Source organism: Hyperolius riggenbachi, chromosome 11, assembly GCF_040937935.1.
Source record: "Hyperolius riggenbachi isolate aHypRig1 chromosome 11, aHypRig1.pri, whole genome shotgun sequence".
Lineage (NCBI taxonomy): Eukaryota > Metazoa > Chordata > Amphibia > Anura > Hyperoliidae > Hyperolius > Hyperolius riggenbachi.
In genome coordinates, this window is record NC_090656.1 from 4608983 (window position 1) to 4628784 (window position 19802).

At 49.8% G+C, this 19802-nt stretch overlaps 1 protein-coding gene across 2 annotated transcripts in view; it reads left to right on the forward strand.

The window, feature by feature from the left end:
• The window catches only part of CIAPIN1 (cytokine induced apoptosis inhibitor 1), a 29610-nt gene extending 14221 nt beyond the window's left edge, over positions 1-15389 (forward strand). For both annotated transcript variants that reach the window (XM_068260826.1, XM_068260827.1), the window contains exons 5-9: positions 287-446; positions 1868-1941; positions 2935-3056; positions 8156-8234; positions 15189-15389. In XM_068260826.1, coding sequence (XP_068116927.1) covers positions 287-446; positions 1868-1941; positions 2935-3056; positions 8156-8234; positions 15189-15299 — 546 coding nt within the window. In that variant the 3' untranslated portion in view covers positions 15300-15389. The remainder of the gene's footprint in view (positions 1-286; positions 447-1867; positions 1942-2934; positions 3057-8155; positions 8235-15188) is intronic.
• The last annotated feature ends 4413 nt before the right edge of the window (positions 15390-19802 follow it).

A 19802-nucleotide genomic window follows, 5' to 3' on the forward strand; every position in this document is an offset into this window, starting at 1 on the left:
CATATAGAGAACGGTGGTACCTGAGTCTAGCACATTGCAGCCACTATTCAGCAGAGTGACAGCTCCTCTTTACTTTCTGGGTGCTGCACTGGGGACCAGAACGGCTGCTGCACGTGTATTTTGTATAGGCACATCTTCACTACCAATATTTACTTCCTCAGAGGAAGATGGGTAACAGCAATTTGTGGCTCCAATAAACCTTTTCCAAGGGTACTGTTTATACAGATATTGTTGCTTTCTAATACTAGGGCCACTTGGTGACCTGTTTATGCTGTTTCCTCCACAGATTCTGCAGAGACCTCTGACAGCGGAACAGAAGCAAACAGTGAAGGAACATCTGGGCCATTCTGGGGGTGATCTGGTGATTGTCAGAGTGACAGCTAAAAAACCAAACTATGAACTTGGCTCTTCGAAGCAGCTGTCGCTCCCCAAACGCTCTGTTGCAGGTATGGGGTGCACGCGAGATGGGTAAATACTGCTGTGATGTATTACATTGGGGGTCAGGTTACAGGGGGCTGACTACTAGTAGGTGGGATATTGGAGAGTTATTTATAGGTAAGGTGGCTGGGTGGTGTAATGGTTAAGTGCTCTGCCTGTTCAGTAAGCTGAACCTATTCAGTAGGAGACCTTCGGCAAGTCTCCCTAACGCTGTTACTGCCTATAGAGCGCGTCCTAGTGGCTGCAGCTCTGGCGCTTTGAGCCCGCCAGGAGAAAAGCTTGATATAAATGTTATTTGTCTTGTCTTGTAAGATGACCTCATCACACTCAAAGTAGATAGTGGGGAGAGGCACACCTTTCCGTAATATGGGTGCATAACCATGGATGCTAGCAACACCCAAAAGACAGTCCAATAGTAGTAAGGATTGGTTAGCACTCCAGCTTCTCAAGTGAGCAAATGTTTTATTCTTCAATCATGTCAACACTTAAGTTAACAATTGTTTTGGGGCCAGCAAGGGTCCCCTTCATCAGAACAGTGCACCCTTGCTGGCCCCTATTACTACTATTGACCTCATCACACTGCCTTCCAATAGGATGACGTTAATGCGGTCCTTTCCAGTAGGATGACCTCCTTGCGGTCCCTTCAGATACGATGACCTCATCGTGGTCTCTTCCGATAGGATGACCACATTACGGTTCCCCTCCAATAGGATGAGCTCATCGCGGTGGAAGGGGGTCTAGTACAAAATGCTTTGCAAGCCAATTATTTTGGAAGTGAACGTCCTTCAGTAGTGTAAGCTTGTAGTGCCTGTCTCAGCTGTAAAGAGCGCAGTCGTGTCTTTAAGAGGCCTTGCAGCGCCATGCAGCTAGTGTCAGTCAGCTGCAGCTTGGTTTAGACGAGATGCCATTCCTCTCTCGTTCCAACGCATCTTTGGGACACCTCGGTGGGCTTCAGAAGCCCTCGCGTCCCTGAGAGCTACTGAAGTCAGGTACATCCATACGGCGCCTTCTCCTGACCCTGTCAGCTTGTTCACTGCTGAGCAGAGGCAGACGGGAGTCTTTGGGTCTTCCAAATCAGCTATGCTAAATTTGAACAGCGACACTACTGATGGTTCAGTCGGCTTCCCCTCCCTAAGAGCTGTTCCTGGAATGTGGAAGGGGCAGGATTATCCCCCAATGTGTTACATTAGTCATTTTTTCTTTGCTGTCTGCACAGTGCTCTGGAAAATGTCTGCACTGTACAGTATAAAGGCCTAGTAATAATAATAGTGATAAGTATGTGATAATCGGGCTATTTCTGGAGGACTCACTTTCTTCCTCGTATCATATTGGATCTATTATTTATGATTGTGTAGTTATAGACATTCCAGAATGTTGTCATGATGAGAAATGACAAGATGTTCCTTAAATACTCGTCTCTTCCTATCAGGTAAACCAGCCGTGGACCCGGCCGCTGCCAAGCTGTGGACGTTGTCTGCCAATGACATGAATGATGATGATGTGGTCAGTTGAACAGTTTTACTGGTGATAGACTGAAGTGTTTACACCTTGCTTGATAGGTGTTTCTGTACTGATTCATAATCTGTATTCTTCCCTTGTACACCCAACTGCCGCTCCGCCTGTACGCCCAACTGCCGCTCCGCCTGTACGCCCAACTGCCGCTCCGCCTGTACGCCCAGCTGCCGCTCCGCCTGTACGCCCAGCTGCCGCTCCGCCTGTACGCCCAGCTGCCGCTCCGCCTGTACGCCCAGCTGCCGCTCCGCCTGTACGCCCAGCTGCCGCTCCGCCTGTACGCCCAGCTGCCGCTCCGCCTGTACGCCCAGCTGCCGCTCCGCCTGTACGCCCAGCTGCCGCTCCGCCTGTACGCCCAGCTGCCGCTCCGCCTGTACGCCCAGCTGCCGCTCCGCCTGTACGCCCAGCTGCCGCTCCGCCTGTACGCCCAGCTGCCGCTCCGCCTGTACGCCCAGCTGCCGCTCCGCCTGTACGCCCAGCTGCCGCTCCGCCTGTACGCCCAGCTGCCGCTCTGCCTATACACACCCAACTCCTGAACACCCAACTGCTGCTCCCCATGTACGCCAATCTGCTGTTCTCTCTGTACACACCCAGTTCCTGTCTGCACTGTACACCCATAATGCTCAGAGTTTCTACCGGGAACGTTAATGTTTACTCAGAGTAGTCGCAGCAGTGCACAAACCTTAGGGAAATATCCATGTAGACTTCAGACCAGGGCTGTGGAGTCGGAGCAATTTTGGGTACCTGGAGTCGGAGTCTGTGGTTTCATAAACTGAGGAGTCTCGGAGTTGGAGTCGGATGAATTTTGAACCAACTCCACAACCCTGCTTCATACAGTCCTCAGTCTGGTCCCCCGTTATGTAGCCTTCATATATTTCTTCGTTCCATACCTGTTTTGTCTCTCCGCTATCTCAGCTGCTTATCCACTGTGTCATATGTATGTTATAAAATGTAACAGAGGCTGATGCTGGTCTTTCTCTCCAGGATCTCTTGGACTCTGATGAGCTTTTGGACCAGGATGATCTGACGAAGCCTCTTCCCTCCTCACTTAGGGCTGCAGGCTGTGGAGAGGGCACTGAGAAGAAACGCAAGGCCTGCAAGAACTGGTAAGCGGTGTACCTAACGTAACATAGGTCGGAGCAGAGGTGTCCCTCAACCAACCCATCTTGGACAGGCGACACATCCTGCCTTAGATTTCCTGACGTGCAGAGGACACGCCCTACCCTAGAGACAGATTTTCTGACATGCAGAGGACACACCTGTCACAGGGCCCCTAGTGGCCAGACCGCAAATTGCCTTCCAATCGGTTTCAGCACACAGACCATGCAAGCTGTGGTCGCGATCGGTGCACAGAAACCGCTGGAATTCTGTCAGCAGACTGATTAGGAGGGAGCCTGTGAGTTACGGTAATTACGAATTACACACTATTTCAGGGTATAACTGCCACCACCTCTGTTTTCTGAGACAGAGGAACTCACTGACTGGCTGAGCCTAGATCTACAAATAAAAACGGTTAAATCCACTCTATTCTGTCTAGCTAGCAACAAAAGTAACGTCTCTTCAGAAGTCAGGGTTCAATTTCTGTATGGCTGAATAATAGGGTAGCTGAACAAACAACTGACGATAGCGTTGGTTTATTAATGCAATATAAATAATTAATATATATAGAAAGTCGTTAAAATCAAAAATTATAGAGACAAATTGATAACACAGTATGAAAATAAAAAGGGAGAATATACTTAATTTGTGAAAAGATGTCCTTTCTGGGAAAATCATAAAGTTCTTAGTTTCAATTCAGTTCAGTTATTAGCAAAGTTCTTTTGTTTCAGTTCCAGAGCAAAGTCCAAACAAGATGGCCGCTAACCACGTGTCCTCTGGCTAGCAGCAGACAGGCTCTTATACAGATGGAATTTGGAAGACTGAGGTCCGCCTGCTGGTGCTTTTGATGACGCTGGCTCGGGGGTGTGGCCGTGCCTGCCTCCTCTGAATTACCAACCAACCACAGTTCAAGTCCTTGGGGAGAGATTTAGGCTTAAACGTATAAAATGCCGTAACTCATAAACGATACATGTCATATTTAGGTGGATAGCAGATTCCTAATTGTCAGAAAATACCGATTAATAAGATATCAGACGTGACTAAGGCAGAGGGTCCAGTTCCTGAGAAGGGTCATACCTCAACAACCGGATGGGCTATTGCAATGAATTTTATACCAGCACGTTGGGCAGATTTTAACGAATACGACTATATGAATTTTATAGTTGTGCGATATACGGTCTCCGTATAACAGACAAGAAATCATCCAACACATGCATTCAAATCTGCCCTTATCGGTGCCAGCCAGTCTGGTCCCCAACTGTGAGGAAAGCAGTTCTTTGAATAGGCTCATCATTTGGTGACTATGGACATCTCCCTGAGGTAATTAAAAGTAAACATTCTTCTTGGACACAAGCATTGTCCAAGCTAAATTAACACATCCCCCAGGGCTTTTACAGGGATTCTCTCAGTTAAAACCAAACCTCCCAGCTGTTCCTAGTCAGAGGGAGATTACACATCACTTCTCGGTTTAACGATTTGTGTCGCAAACCGACCGCAATTGCGTTTTCGCCGACTGGGCGTCGCCCGGCGTCACAACACCCTACCCTAGAGACAGATTTCCTGACATGCAGAGTACACACCCTACCCTAGAGACAGATTTCCAGACATGCAGAGTACACACCCTACCCTAGAGACAGATTTCCTGACATGCAGAGTACACACCCTACCCTAGAGACAGATTTCCTGACATGCAGAGGACACACCCTACCCTAGAGACAGATTTCCTTACATGCAGAGGACACACCCTACCCTAGAGACAGATTTCCTGACATGCAGAGGACGCGCCCTACCCTAGAGACAGATTTCCTGACATGCAGAGGACGCACCCTACCCTAGAGACAGATTTCCTGACATGCAGAGGACGCGCCCTACCCTAGAGACAGATTTCCTGACATGCAGAGGACGCAGCCTACCCTAGAGACAGATTTCCTGACATGCAGAGGACGCACCCTACCCTAGAGACAGATTTCCTGACATGCAGAGGACGCACCCTACCCTAGAGACAGATTTCCTGACATGCAGAGGACGCACCCTACCCTAGAGACAGATTTCCTGACATGCAGAGGACGCACCCTACCCTAGAGACAGATTTCCTGACATGCAGAGGACGCGCCCTACCCTAGAGACAGATTTCCTGACATGCAGAGGACGCACCCTACCCTAGAGACAGATTTCCTGACATGCAGAGGACACACCCTACCCTAGAGACAGATTTCCCGAGATGTGGAGGACACACCCTACCCTAGAGACAGATTTCCTGACATGCAGAGGACACACCCTACCCTAGAGACAGATTTCCTGACATGCAGAGGACGCACCCTACCCTAGAGACAGATTTCCTGACATGCAGAGGACGCACCCTACCCTAGAGACAGATTTCCTGACATGCAGAGGACACACCCTACCCTAGAGACAGATTTCCTGACATGCAGAGGACGCACCCTACCCTAGAGACAGATTTCCTGACATGCAGAGGACGCACCCTACCCTAGAGACAGATTTCCTGACATGCAGAGGACGCACCCTACCCTAGAGACAGATTTCCTGACATGCAGAGGACGCGCCCTACCCTAGAGACAGATTTCCTGACATGCAGAGGACGCACCCTACCCTAGAGACAGATTTCCTGACATGCAGAGGACACACCCTACCCTAGAGACAGATTTCCCGAGATGTGGAGGACACACCCTACCCTAGAGACAGATTTCCTGACATGCAGAGGACACACCCTACCCTAGAGACAGATTTCCTGACATGCAGAGGACGCACCCTACCCTAGAGACAGATTTCCTGACATGCAGAGGACGCACCCTACCCTAGAGACAGATTTCCTGACATGCAGAGGACACACCCTACCCTAGAGACAGATTTCCTGACATGCAGAGGACACACCCTACCCTAGAGACAGATTTCCTGACATGCAGAGGACACACCCTACCCTAGAGACAGATTTCCTGACATGCAGAGGACGCAGCCTACCCTAGAGACAGATTTCCTGACATGCAGAGGACGCACCCTACCCTAGAGACAGATTTCCTGACATGCAGAGGACACGCCCTACCCTAGAGACAGATTTCCCGAGATGTGGAGGACACACCCTACCCTAGAGACAGATTTCCCGAGATGTGGAGGACACACCCTACCCTAGAGACAGATTTCCTGACATGCAGAGGACACACCCTACCCTAGAGACAGATTTCCTGACATGCAGAGGACACACCCTACCCTAGAGACAGATTTCCCGAGATGTGGAGGACACACCCTACCCTAGAGACAGATTTCCTGACATGCAGAGGACACACCCTACCCTAGAGACAGATTTCCGGACATGCAGAGGACACACCCTACCCTAGAGACAGATTTCCTGACATGCAGAGGACACACCCTACCCTAGAGACAGATTTCCTGACATGCAGAGGACACACCCTACCCTAGAGACAGATTTCCTGACATGCAGAGGACGCACCCTACCCTAGAGAAAGATTTCCTGACATGCAGAGGACGCACCCTACCCTAGAGACAGATTTCCTGACATGCAGAGGACGCACCCTACCCTAGAGACAGATTTCCTGACATGCAGAGGACGCACCCTACCCTAGAGACAGATTTCCTGACATGCAGAGGACACGCCCTACCCTAGAGACAGATTTCCTGACATGCAGAGGACGCACCCTACCCTAGAGAAAGATTTCCTGACATGCAGAGGACGCACCCTACCCTAGAGAAAGATTTCCTGACATGCAGAGGATGCACCCTACCCTAGAGACAGATTTCCTGACATGCAGAGGACGCACCCTACCTTAGAGACAGATTTCCTGACATGCAGAGGACGCACCCTACCCTAGAGACAGATTTCCTGACATGCAGAGGACGCACCCTACCCTAGAGACAGATTTCCTGACATGCAGAGGACACACCCTACCCTAGAGACAGATTTCCTGACATGCAGAGGACACACCCTACCCTAGAGAAAAATTTCCCAAGATGTGGAGGAGGAATCCTTTCTAAAAAAAATTATCTCACATATAGAAGCCTTAACTTGTTTTCTGTGTGGAGTTTTTTTGACATGTAGAAGCCTTACAGGGCAACTGAGAAGAATATGGAGGCTGCCATATTTATTTCCTTTTAAGCAATACCAGTTGCCTGGCTGTCTTGCTGATCCTCTGACTTTAATACTTTTAGCCATAGCCCCTGAACAAGCATGCAGCAGATCAAATTTTTCTGACATTGTCAGATCTGACTAGATTAGCTGCATGCTTGTTTCTGGTGTGATTTTCCTGCAGCCAAATAGATCAGCAGGACTGCCAGGCAACTGGTATTGTTTTAAAAGGAAATAAATATGGCAGCCTCCGTACACCTCTCACTACAGTTGTCCTTTAACTTGTCCTCTAGGTAGATTTTCTGACATGTAGAAGCCTTAGCCTCCCTGGCAGTATGATTATTTCCAGATTTATTTATTTTTCCAAAAGCGGTGCAATTTTTTTTTTCCCTACAACTTTTCAGACCCTAAAAAAAATCATCCCGCTAGATAGATCTGCGGCAGCCCTGCACATTCCATACCTTCGATGGATCCATCCAACTCGGGGTTACCGCTCTGAGCTGCGGATTTCCGTCCCGAGCCTGACACGGGGTTACCGCTAAGGAGGTTAACTTGTCCTCTAGGTGGATTTTCGGACATTTTAGAAGCTTTAGTCTTCTGGGTGGATTTTCTCACTTGTAGAAGAGGAATCCGGTAATGCAGGCTAATTTCCTGACATACTTAGAGCACGTTTCCACTGTGCACGGCATACGTCCTGCGAAACGCGGCGCCGGCACAGCTGTGATGCGAGACGCATCCGGATTTCTGTAGCCGGCGCAATGACACATTGGTGCTTCTTTTCCCCCACAAGCGAATCAGTCGGCAGCCCTACTGACTTTAACAGGCAGCATTTCCCTCGGAAGTCGAGTAAGTGGACCCTGTTTGTAGGTGGATTTCTTGATGTGGGAAGGAGGTCTCCTGTCCTCTATAAACCTCCTGATTTAATCCTCTGGCTCAGGATAGAGAGAACTCCGGCCTCTCAGCAGATTTGTTCCTGTGTTTCCTGACACGTTGCTGTTTCTCTTGCAGTACATGTGGATTAGCGGAGGAGCTGGAGGAGGAGAAAAAGCAATCTGCCCCCAAAGCAGCCCCTTCAGCATGTGGCAATGTGAGTATAATGACCAGATGCACTGCGGGAGTGATGGAGAAGGCGGAGTCAGCGAGGAGGCGGGCTGCTGAAAAGTTGTGGGCGAGAAGACAGGACACACTGTGGTTAGGGGAGGGCTTGTGTCTATCATGTGACAGGATACACTGTGGTTAGGGGAGGGCTTGTGTCTACCATGTGACAGGATACACTGTGGTTAGGGGAGGGCTTGTGTCTATCATGTGACAGAATGCGCTGTGGTTAGGGGAGGGCTTGTGTCCATCATGTGACAGGATACACTGTGGTTAGGAGAGGGCGTGTCTATCATGTGACAGGGTGCACTGTGGTTAGGGGAGGGCTTGTGTCCATCATGTGACAGGATGCACTGTGGTTAGGGGAGGGCTTGTGTCTATCATGTGACAGGATACACTGTGGTTAGGGGAGGGCTTGTGTCCATCATGTGACAGGATACACTGTGGTTAGGAGAGGGCGTGTCTATCATGTGACAGGGTGCACTGTGGTTAGGGGAGGGCTTGTGTCCATCATGTGACAGGATGCACTGTGGTTAGGGGAGGGCTTGTGTCTATCATGTGACAGGATGCACTGTGGTTAGGGGAGGGCTTGTGTCTATCATGTGACAGGATGCACTGTGGTTAGGGGAGGGCTTGTGTCTATCGTGACAGGATGCACTGTGGTTAGGGGAGGGCTTGTGTCTATCATGTGACAGGATGCACTGTGGTTAGGGGAGGGCTTGTGTCTATCATGTGACAGGATGCGCTGTGGTTAGGAGAGGGCGTGTCTATCATGTGACAGGATGTGCTGTGGTTAGGGGAGGGCTTGTGTCTATCATGTGACAGGATACACTGTGGTTAGAGGAGGGCTTGTGTCTATCATGTGACAGAATGCGCTGTGGTTAGGGGAGGGCTTGTGTCCATCATGTGACAGGATACACTGTGGTTAGGAGAGGGCGTGTCTATCATGTGACAGGGTGCACTGTGGTTAGGGGAGGGCTTGTGTCCATCATGTGACAAGATACACTGTGGTTAGGGGAGGGCTTGTGTCCATCATGTGACAAAATGCGCTGTGGTTAGGAGAGGGTGTGTCTATCATGTGACAGGATGTGCTGTGGTTAGGGGAGGGCTTGTGTCTATCATGTGACAGGATACACTGTGGTTAGGGGAGGGCGTGTCTATCATGTGACAGGATACACTGTGGTTAGGAGAGGGCGTGTCTATCATGTGACAGGATACACTGTGGTTAGGGGAGGGCTTGTGTCCATCATGTGACAGGATGCGCTGTGGTTAGGGGAGGGCTTGTGTCTACCATGTGACAGGATGCACTGTGGTTAGGGGAGGGCTTGTGTCCATCATGTGACAGGATACACTGTGGTTAGGGGAGGGCTTGTGTCTACCATGTGACAGGATACACTGTGGTTAGGGGAGGGCGTGTCTATCATGTGACAGGATACACTGTGGTTAGGGGAAGGCTTGTGTCTATCATGTGACAGGATGCACTGTGGTTAGGGGAGGGCTTGTGTCCATCATGTGACAGGATGCACTGTGGTTAGGGGAGGGCTTGTGTCTATCATGTGACAGGATGCACTGTGGTTAGGGGAGGGCTTGTGTCTATCATGTGACAGGATGCACTGTGGTTAGGGGAGGGCTTGTGTCTATCATGTGACAGGATGCACTGTGGTTAGGGGAGGGCTTGTGTCATGTGACAGGATACACTGTGGTTGGGGAGGGCTTGTGTCTATCATGTGACAGGATGCACTGTGGTTAGGGGAGGGCTTGTGTCATGTGACAGGATACACTGTGGTTAGGGGAAGGCTTGTGTCTATCATGTGACAGGATGCACTGTGGTTAGGGGAGGGCTTGTGTCCATCATGTGACAGGATGCACTGTGGTTAGGGGAGGGCTTGTGTCTATCATGTGACAGGATGCACTGTGGTTAGGGGAGGGCTTGTGTCTATCATGTGACAGGATGCACTGTGGTTAGGGGAGGGCTTGTGTCTATCATGTGACAGGATACACTGTGGTTATGGGAGGGCTTGTGTCTACCATGTGACAGGATACACTGTGGTTAGGGGAAGGCTTGTGTCTATCATGTGACAGGATGCGCTGTGGTTAGGGGAGGGCTTGTGTCTATCATGTGACAGGATGCGCTGTGGTTAGGGGAGGGCTTGTGTCTACCATGTGACAGGATACACTGTGGTTAGGGGAGGGCTTGTGTCTATCATGTGACAGGATACACTGTGGTTAGGGGAGGTGGCATGTGTATCATGTGACAGGATACACTGTGGTTAGGGGAAGGCTTGTGTCTATCATGTGACAGGATACACTGTGGTTAGGAGAGGGCGTGTCTATCATGTGACAGGACACACTGTGGTTAGGGGAAGGCTTGTGTCTATCATGTGACAGGACACACTGTGGTTAGGGGAGGGCTTGTGTCTATCATGTAGCAGGACGCACTGTGGTTAGGGGAGGGCTTGTGTCTATCATGTGACAGGATGCACTGTGGTTAGGGGAAGGCTTGTGTCTATCATGTAGCAGGACGCACTGTGGTTAGGGGAGGACTTGTGTCTATCATGTGACAGGACACACTGTGGTTAGGGGAGGGCTTGTGTCTATCATGTGACAGGATGCACTGTGGTTAGGGGAAGGCTTGTGTCTATCATGTGACAGGATGCGCTGTGGTTAGGAGAGGGCGTGTCTATCATGTGACAGGATGCGCTGTGGTTAGGAGAGGGCGTGTCTATCATGTGACAGGATGCGCTGTGGTTAGGGGAGGCTTGTGTCTATCATGTGACAGGACGCACTGTGGTTAGGGGAGGGCGTGTGTATCATGTGACAGGATGCACTGTGGTTAGGGGAGGGCTTGTGTCTATCATGTGACAGGACGCACTGTGGTTAGGGGAGGGCGTGTGTATCATGTGACAGGATACACTGTGGTTAGGGGAGGTGGCATGTGTATCATGTGACAGGATACACTGTGGTTAGGGGAGGGCTTGTGTCTATCATGTGACAGGATGCACTGTGGTTAGGGGAGGGCGTGTCTATCATGTGACAGGACGCACTGTGGTTAGGGGAGGGCGTGTCTATCATGTGACAGGATGCACTGTGGTTAGGGGAGGGCTTGTGTCTATCATGTGGCAGGATGTGCTGTGGTTTGCGGAAGGCTTGTGTCTATCATGTGACAGGATGCACTGTGGTTAGGGAAAGGCTTGTGTCTATCATGTGACAGGATACACTGTGGTTAGGGGAGGGCTTGTGTCTATCATGTGACAGGACGCACTGTGGTTAGGGGAGGGCGTGTGTATCATGTGACAGGTTGCACTGTGGTTAGGGGAGGGCTTGTCCATCATGTGACAGGATGCACTGTGGTTAGGGGAAGGCTTATGTCTATCATGTGACAGGATGCGCTGTGGTTAGGGGAAGGCTTGTGTCTATCATGTGACAGGATGCGCTGTGGTTAGGAGAGGGCGTGTCTATCATGTGACAGGATGCGCTGTGGTTAGGAGAGGGCGTGTCTATCATGTGACAGGATGCGCTGTGGTTAGGGGAGGCTTGTGTCTATCATGTGACAGGACGCACTGTGGTTAGGGGAGGGCGTGTGTATCATGTGACAGGATGCACTGTGGTTAGGGGAGGGCTTGTGTCTATCATGTGACAGGACGCACTGTGGTTAGGGGAGGGCGTGTGTATCATGTGACAGGATACACTGTGGTTAGGGGAGGTGGCATGTGTATCATGTGACAGGATACACTGTGGTTAGGGGAGGGCTTGTGTCTATCATGTGACAGGATGCACTGTGGTTAGGGGAGGGCGTGTCTATCATGTGACAGGACGCACTGTGGTTAGGGGAGGGCGTGTCTATCATGTGACAGGATGCACTGTGGTTAGGGGAGGGCTTGTGTCTATCATGTGGCAGGATGTGCTGTGGTTTGCGGAAGGCTTGTGTCTATCATGTGACAGGATGCACTGTGGTTAGGGGAGGGCTTGTGTCTATCATGTGACAGGACGCACTGTGGTTAGGGGAGGGCGTGTGTATCATGTGACAGGTTGCACTGTGGTTAGGGGAGGGCTTGTCCATCATGTGACAGGATGCACTGTGGTTAGGGGAAGGCTTATGTCTATCATGTGACAGGATGCGCTGTGGTTAGGGGAAGGCTTATGTCTATCATGTGACAGGATGCGCTGTGGTTAGGGGAAGGCTTGTGTCTATCATGTGACAGGATACACTGTGGTTATGGGAGGGCTTGTGTCTATCATGTGACAGGACACACTGTGGTTATGGGAGGGTGTGTGTCTATCATGTGACAGGATACGCTGTGGTTAGGGGAAGGCTTGTGTCTATCATGTGACAGGATGCACTGTGGTTAAGGGAGGACTTGTCTATCATGTGACAGGATGCATTGTGGTTAGGGGAGGGCGTGTCTATCATGTGACAGGATACACTGTGGTTAGGGGAGGGCTTGTGTCTATCATGTGACAGGATGCGCTGTGGTTAGGGGAGGGCTTTTGTCTATCATGTGACAGGATGCACTGTGGTTAGGGGAGGGCTTTTGTCTATCATGTGACAGGATGCACTGTGGTTAGGGGAAGGCGTGACAGGATGCACTGTGGTTAGGGGAGGGCTTGTGTCTATCATGTGACAGGACGCACTGTGGTTAGGGGAAGGTTTGTGTCTATCATGTGACAGGATACACTGTGGTTAGGGGAAGGCTTGTGTCTATCATGTGACAGGATACACTGTGGTTAGGGGAGGGCTTGTGTCTATCATGTGACAGGATGCGCTGTGGTTAGGGGAAGGCTTGTGTCTATCATGTGGCAGGATGTGCTGTGGTTAGGGGAGGGCTTGTGTCTATCATGTGACAGGATACACTGTGGTTAGGGGAGGGCTTGTGTCTATCATGTGACAGGATGCGCTGTGGTTAGGGGAAGGCTTATGTCTATCATGTGACAGGACACACTGTGGTTAGGGGAGGGCTTGTGTCTATCATGTGACAGGACGCACTGTGGTTAGGGGAGGGCGTGTGTATCATGTGACAGGTTGCACTGTGGTTAGGGGAGGGCTTGTCCATCATGTGACAGGATGCACTGTGGTTAGGGGAGGGCTTGTGTCTATCATGTGACAGGACGCACTGTGGTTAGGGGAGGGCGTGTGTATCATGTGACAGGATGCACTGTGGTTAGGGGAAGGCTTATGTCTATCATGTGACAGGATGCGCTGTGGTTAGGGGAAGGCTTGTGTCTATCATGTGACAGGATACACTGTGGTTATGGGAGGGCTTGTGTCTATCATGTGACAGGACACACTGTGGTTATGGGAGGGTGTGTGTCTATCATGTGACAGGATACGCTGTGGTTAGGGGAAGGCTTGTGTCTATCATGTGACAGGATGCACTGTGGTTAAGGGAGGGCTTGTGTCTATCATGTGACAGGATGCATTGTGGTTAGGGGAGGGCGTGTCTATCATGTGACAGGATACACTGTGGTTAGGGGAGGGCTTGTGTCTATCATGTGACAGGATGCGCTGTGGTTAGGGGAGGGCTTTTGTCTATCATGTGACGGGATGCACTGTGGTTAGGGGAAGGCGTGACAGGATGCACTGTGGTTAGGGGAGGGCTTGTGTCTATCATGTGACAGGACGCACTGTGGTTAGGGGAAGGTTTGTGTCTATCATGTGACAGGATACACTGTGGTTAGGGGAGGGTGTGTGTCATGTGACAGGATACACTGTGGTTAGGGGAAGGCTTGTGTCTATCATGTGACAGGATACACTGTGGTTAGGGGAGGGCTTGTGTCTATCATGTGACAGGATGCGCTGTGGTTAGGGGAGGGCTTGTGTCTATCATGTGGCAGGATACACTGTGGTTAGGGGAGGGCTTGTGTCTATCATGTGACAGGATGCGCTGTGGTTAGGGGAAGGCTTGTGTCTATCATGTGACAGGATGCACTGTGGTTAGGGGAGGGCGTGTCTATCATGTGACAGGATGCACTGTGGTTGGGTAGGGGGGAGGTGTATCATGTGACAGGATGCGCTGTGGTTAGGGGAGGGCTTGTGTCTATCATGTGACAGGACGCACTGTGGTTAGGGGAAGGTTTGTGTCTATCATGTGACAGGACGCACTGTGGTTAGGGGAGGGCTTGTGTCTATCATGTGACAGGATGCACTGTGGTTAGGGGAAGGTTTGTGTCTATCATGTGACAGGACACACTGTGGTTAGGGGAGGGCGTGTCTATCATGTGACAGGACGCACTGTGGTTAGGGGAGGGGGGTGTGTATCATGTGACAGGATGCACTGTGGTTGGGTAGGGGGGAGGTGTATCATGTGACAGGATACACTGTGGTTAGGGAAAGGTTTGTGTCTATCATGTGACAGGATGCACTGTGGTTAGGGGAGGGGGGTGTGTATCATGTGACAGGATGCACTGTGGTTAGGGGAGGGGTGTGTGTATCATGTGGCAGGATGTGCTGTGGTTAGCGGAAGGCTTGTGTCTATCATGTGACAGGATGCACTGTGGTTAGGGGAGGGGGGTTTGTATCATGTGACAGGATACACTGTGGTTAGCGGAAGGCTTGTGTCTATCATGTGACAGGATGCACTGTGGTTAGGGGAGGGGGGTGTGTATCATGTGACAGGATGCACTGTGGTTAGGGGAGGGGGTGTGTATCATGTGACAGGATGCACTGTGGTTGGGTAGGGGGGAGGTGTATCATGTGACAGGATACACTGTGGTTGGGGAGGGTGTGTGTGTATCATGTGACAGGATACACTGTGGTTAGGGAAAGGTTTGTGTCTATCATGTGACAGGATGCACTGTGGTTAGGGGAGGGGGCATGTGTATCATGTGACAGGATACACTGTGGTTAGGGGAGGGCTTGTGTCTATCATGTGACAGGATACACTGTGGTTAGGAGAGGGCTTGCAGACTGTGCGATTGAAGCTGTGCTAAATGTCTTTCTCTCCGTTAGTGTTATTTAGGGGATGCTTTCCGCTGTGCCAGTTGCCCGTACCTCGGAATGCCGGCGTTCAAACCAGGAGAGAAGGTGCTGCTGAACACCAGCCAACTGCAGGACTCCTAGTTACCTTTGTGCGTCTGTCTGACTTTGTGTGTATATATAGAAAATGTTAATAGCATGTTTATTATTTACAATAAAAGTTTTCTCACCTCCTCTCCTGATTGATTGCACTGCCTGATCATGTGACAGTGATCATGTGACCGTTCTTAGGCGGAAGCTCTGCAGTTTGGTTTCTTAGCTTAGTCATGCTGCACTGTCTGCTGGTAACAGAGATCATGTGACCCTCACTCAGGAAGGCTAAATAAACTCTCCTGACTCTCATTGTTTGCATTGTCTGATCAGGTGACTGAGTGATCATATGACCATACAAATAAGGAAGCTAAGTAAACGAAATAAACTCATGAGTGGGAAAAAAAAAGCGAGCTGATGGCAAGTTAAGCTGCGTGTATTTTTTTTCTAGTTTATTCAGCGCTGGGACCCACAGGAGCTGTTTCAGCCCCACTTTAGAATCACCAACGTTTTAATAAGCGCTACGCTAATGAAAGTCAATGGAGATGATTCCACAGGAGAGACTGCGGTATCGTAACCATGGATCCTGCAGCAATTGTGGAGCAATTGCACTTCAATTTAAAGTATAAGATTGCTGCAAAATCACTGTGCAAAGCAACCTTGCAGCGATTTTACTATCCAGAACTACAAAAAAAAAAGGAAATCCCAATTGCCGTACAAAATCGCTAGCATTAAATTTAAATGTGCGTTAAAATCAAGCGAAATCGTTGGAAATGCTTCTAAAATTGCTACAAAAAGCACTTGGTGATTTGCATTTTCCTATTTCAATTTCTAGTGGGCCCCAGTCCTCAGTGTGGATCAATAAAAGGCCTAGTGTAGGTTATTAGGCTTTGGTATAGTTTAACCACTTAATGACATGCTGACTTATAAAAACGACCTGCTAGAGCCTCTTAAAGAGAACCCGAGGTGGCATGTTTATTCTGGGCGCCCTCCCGCAGCCTCCCTGGCGATCTTAATAGAAAGCCAGGGAGGTTAACTTAGCTGTAGGGATAACAGTTGTGCCTGGATGAGTGAATCTGTGAATGCATTTGTTTGAACATTTGCATGTGAGAGTGCGAAGGGTTAATAGATTTTTGCTGTTTTCTAGCCACACCCCCTTCAGCACCTCCCTTTCCTTAATAACTTATATAATGTCGTAACTAGAGGCGATGTGCCTGGATATATGTATTTTTTTTAATTGGCAAATGAAAGGGATGAGCACTGAAAGGGGAAAATCGCTCTTGTCCGTTAGGGCCCGTTCGCACTTACAATCGCAGTTTTGCGGGAGTGATTTTCTTGCGATTAGCGCAGAAAAATCACTGGACACTGCATCGGTTTTGAAGCGATCACGATTAGCGTGCTTTGCACGTTAATCACGATCGCTAATCGCGGAACGCTCGTCGCCGGCAAATTGCTGCATGCAGCGCGGTTGCGGTTATCGCTAACCGCAACCGCGGCAGTGAGAACACTGCCACTCGCTACATTGTGTAGCGGTTTTTGCTAAACCGCTAGTGGTTTGCCGTGAGCGGGAATCGCGCGATTCCCGCTCAGGTGAGAAAGGGCCCCTAGGGTAAAAAACACATTGGGGTGAAGTGGTTAAACAACTATCAAATAACTTTTTCTGTAAACCCCACATTTCTATAGAGCTTTTAGCCAGCAACACTAGAAAGCTTTTCAGAGGTCTCTCAGCACAGCCTGTGTGAAAGGAAAGCTTTGTTTACCAGCTGTTTTGTAACAATTTTGTGTTGGCATCAGGGGGAGGGGGAGGCAGAGCTGAACTGTAACCTGGCTGTAAACTGTTTCCTTTACACTGTGAGGCAGAGAGAGAGACACTCCGACAGGAACACAGAGCTTCAGCTGATCTTTATTTACACACATTTGAAGCTATTATTCTGCTTTCTATCATTCTGAACACATTTTACTCACAGTATTAGAGCCAGTGAGGACTGTTTCTGTATGCTGGATGTGCTGGACACAGTCCTCCACAGTAATGCTCACAGTGAACTGTTCCCTATAAATGTCATTTTCTTCACATGAAACAAAAAAATGAAAAAAAAAAACCTTTGTTTTGCTATTTGCCAGTAATTACTGGAAATATATGTGGCATTTAAAATTTTAGTTAACTTTTATAGTTGTCCTTTAACAAGGTGCTCAGTAATGATCCAATTCCCCAAGGGGACAACCGATCGATCAGAAACGGTCGTACAGGCCCAGCAATGAAGGGGAAATAAGAAATCAGATCAGACCAAAGAATCATTCTGAAATTCAGGTCGATGGAATGATCGATAGAGCAATCGTTCATCAATCTCCACCATTAATGGCACCCGATCAATCATACGAACGTTGGTTCTGCAGATTGTACCACTAATAGGCACCTTAAAGACACTCAGAGATAAAATAAATGCAACATTTTTTACTTACCCGGGGCTTCCTCCAGCCCCATGAGCATGATGGATGTGTCCCTCACTGTCCTCCCGCGATCAGCCCCGGTAACTGGCTCAGTCGCGTCCAGTCTGGGCCTTCTGCGCATGCGCGGACCTCCCCTCCACAGTAGACCCAGACTGAAATGACTAAGCCAGTTACCGTGGCTGATCAGTGGACCGTGGGAGGATGGCGAGGGACGCATCCATGCTTACAGGGCTGGAGAGAGCCCCGGGTAAGTAAACCATGTTGCATTCATTTCATCTCAGTCTCTATGAATGTTCAGGTTCTGTGTGAGAAAAATCACTACAATAAGAGGGTTCTGGAAATGTGACGTGATAAATCTTGAAATTCTCCAGAACCAGACATTGAGGAAGCGGGTTATATTTCTGTCTTTCTGTGCCATTCATAGTTCAGGCAGAATCGGGTGAATGGATGAATACTATAGGCCAGGGGTCTCTAACTCAATTTACCTGGGGGCCGCAGGAGGCAAAGTCAGGATGAGGCTGGGCCGCATAAGGGATTTCACAGAAAAAGTCTTCAAATGTGCACACAGAACGTCTTCCCATATAACTGTTATGATGGCATGTCATTTCCGTAATCGGCAGCTCCCGCCCCCCGTCCCTTGCATTGATTTTTATTTCGATTCAAAATCAAATTTACACTGAAGCGAACCATTTTGCCTATATTACCTTATAGTTCGCTGCAGTGCTCCCATTACAAGTAATCCGCCGTGTCCCTAAATCGCCCAAGGGGCAATCCGCCGGCATTTCCTGGAAGGGGCAGAGCTTTCAGCTTCAGCTCTGCCCCTCCTGACCTCAATCGCAGTGCATCGCCGCCTCTGCCCGCCCCTCTCACTCTTCCTTCACAGAAAGGGACAGGGAGAGGCGGCGATCCGTTCGGCGATTGACGTCAGGAGGGGCACAGCTGGAAGCTCTGCCCCTCAGCGCAGTTGTGGATGTTTGCCCGGGGGATTTGGGGGCTCTGCAACCCTCGTTTAGCGGCGGGGATGCGGCGGATTACTTGGGAGCACTGAAGCGAACTATAAGGTAAAATAGGCAAAAATAGTTCGCTTCCATGTCTCTCTTGCTTTTGCCTGGCGCGGGCCACAAAATATTGTATCGAGGGCTGCAAATGGCCCGCGGGCCGCGAGTTTGAGACCCCTGCTGTAGTCAGTGACTGTGTGTCTGGGTTCTCCTTTCAGGTCACGGCTACTGAGTAATTCAAGCACTTGGATTATTAGTTAAAGTAAACCTAAAGTCACCCCCAAAAAATGAGATGAACTCACCTGGGGCTTCCCTCAGCCCCCTGCAGACGATCGGTGCCCTCGCAGCTCCGCTCCGATGTCCCAGGACCCGCCGGCGAGCACTTCCGGTTTCGCCGTCACCGGCCGACAGGCATGGGAACGCGAGTGATTGTTCGTGTTCCCAGCCTGAATATCGCTCCCTATGCAGGAGGCCGCAATAGCAGCATAGGGGGCGATATACAGGCTGGGAACGCGAACAATCACTCGCGTTCCCATGCCTGTCGTCCGGTGACAGCGAAACCGGAAGTGTTCGCCGGCGGGTCCTGGGACATCAGAGCGGAGCTGCGAGGGCACGGATCGTCTGCAGGGGGCTGAGGGAAGCCCCAGGTGAGTTCATCTCATTTTTTGGGGGTGACTTTAGGTTTACTTTAATGAATGTGAAGTCAGAAGAATTCCCCTCTCATAGCTTTCTACGGTATATCCTGCCAGTCAAAATAGGTTTATCTTTTACAGAGACTTAGGCTATATTTGCTGGGGGAAATTATGTTTTGACTCTTGTGGTATATACAGTATGTGTTATGTTTGCACCGCACTTTATGTTCTGCAATCCTGACGAAGCCCTTCAGGGTGAAACATGTTGAGTTTTATGTGGCTTGCACTGAACATATTAACACTAGTATAAATCTACCCTCGCCAGTATTTGGGTGGATACACCTTTATAAGCACTGTGTGAGTAGGAAAGAGATTTTATTTTTGATTGGCTTTTAGAGCCTTAAAGGGAAGGTTCAGGGAGGGTGGGGAAAAAATAAAAATCAATTTCCACTTACCTGGGGCTTCCTCCAGCCCGTGGC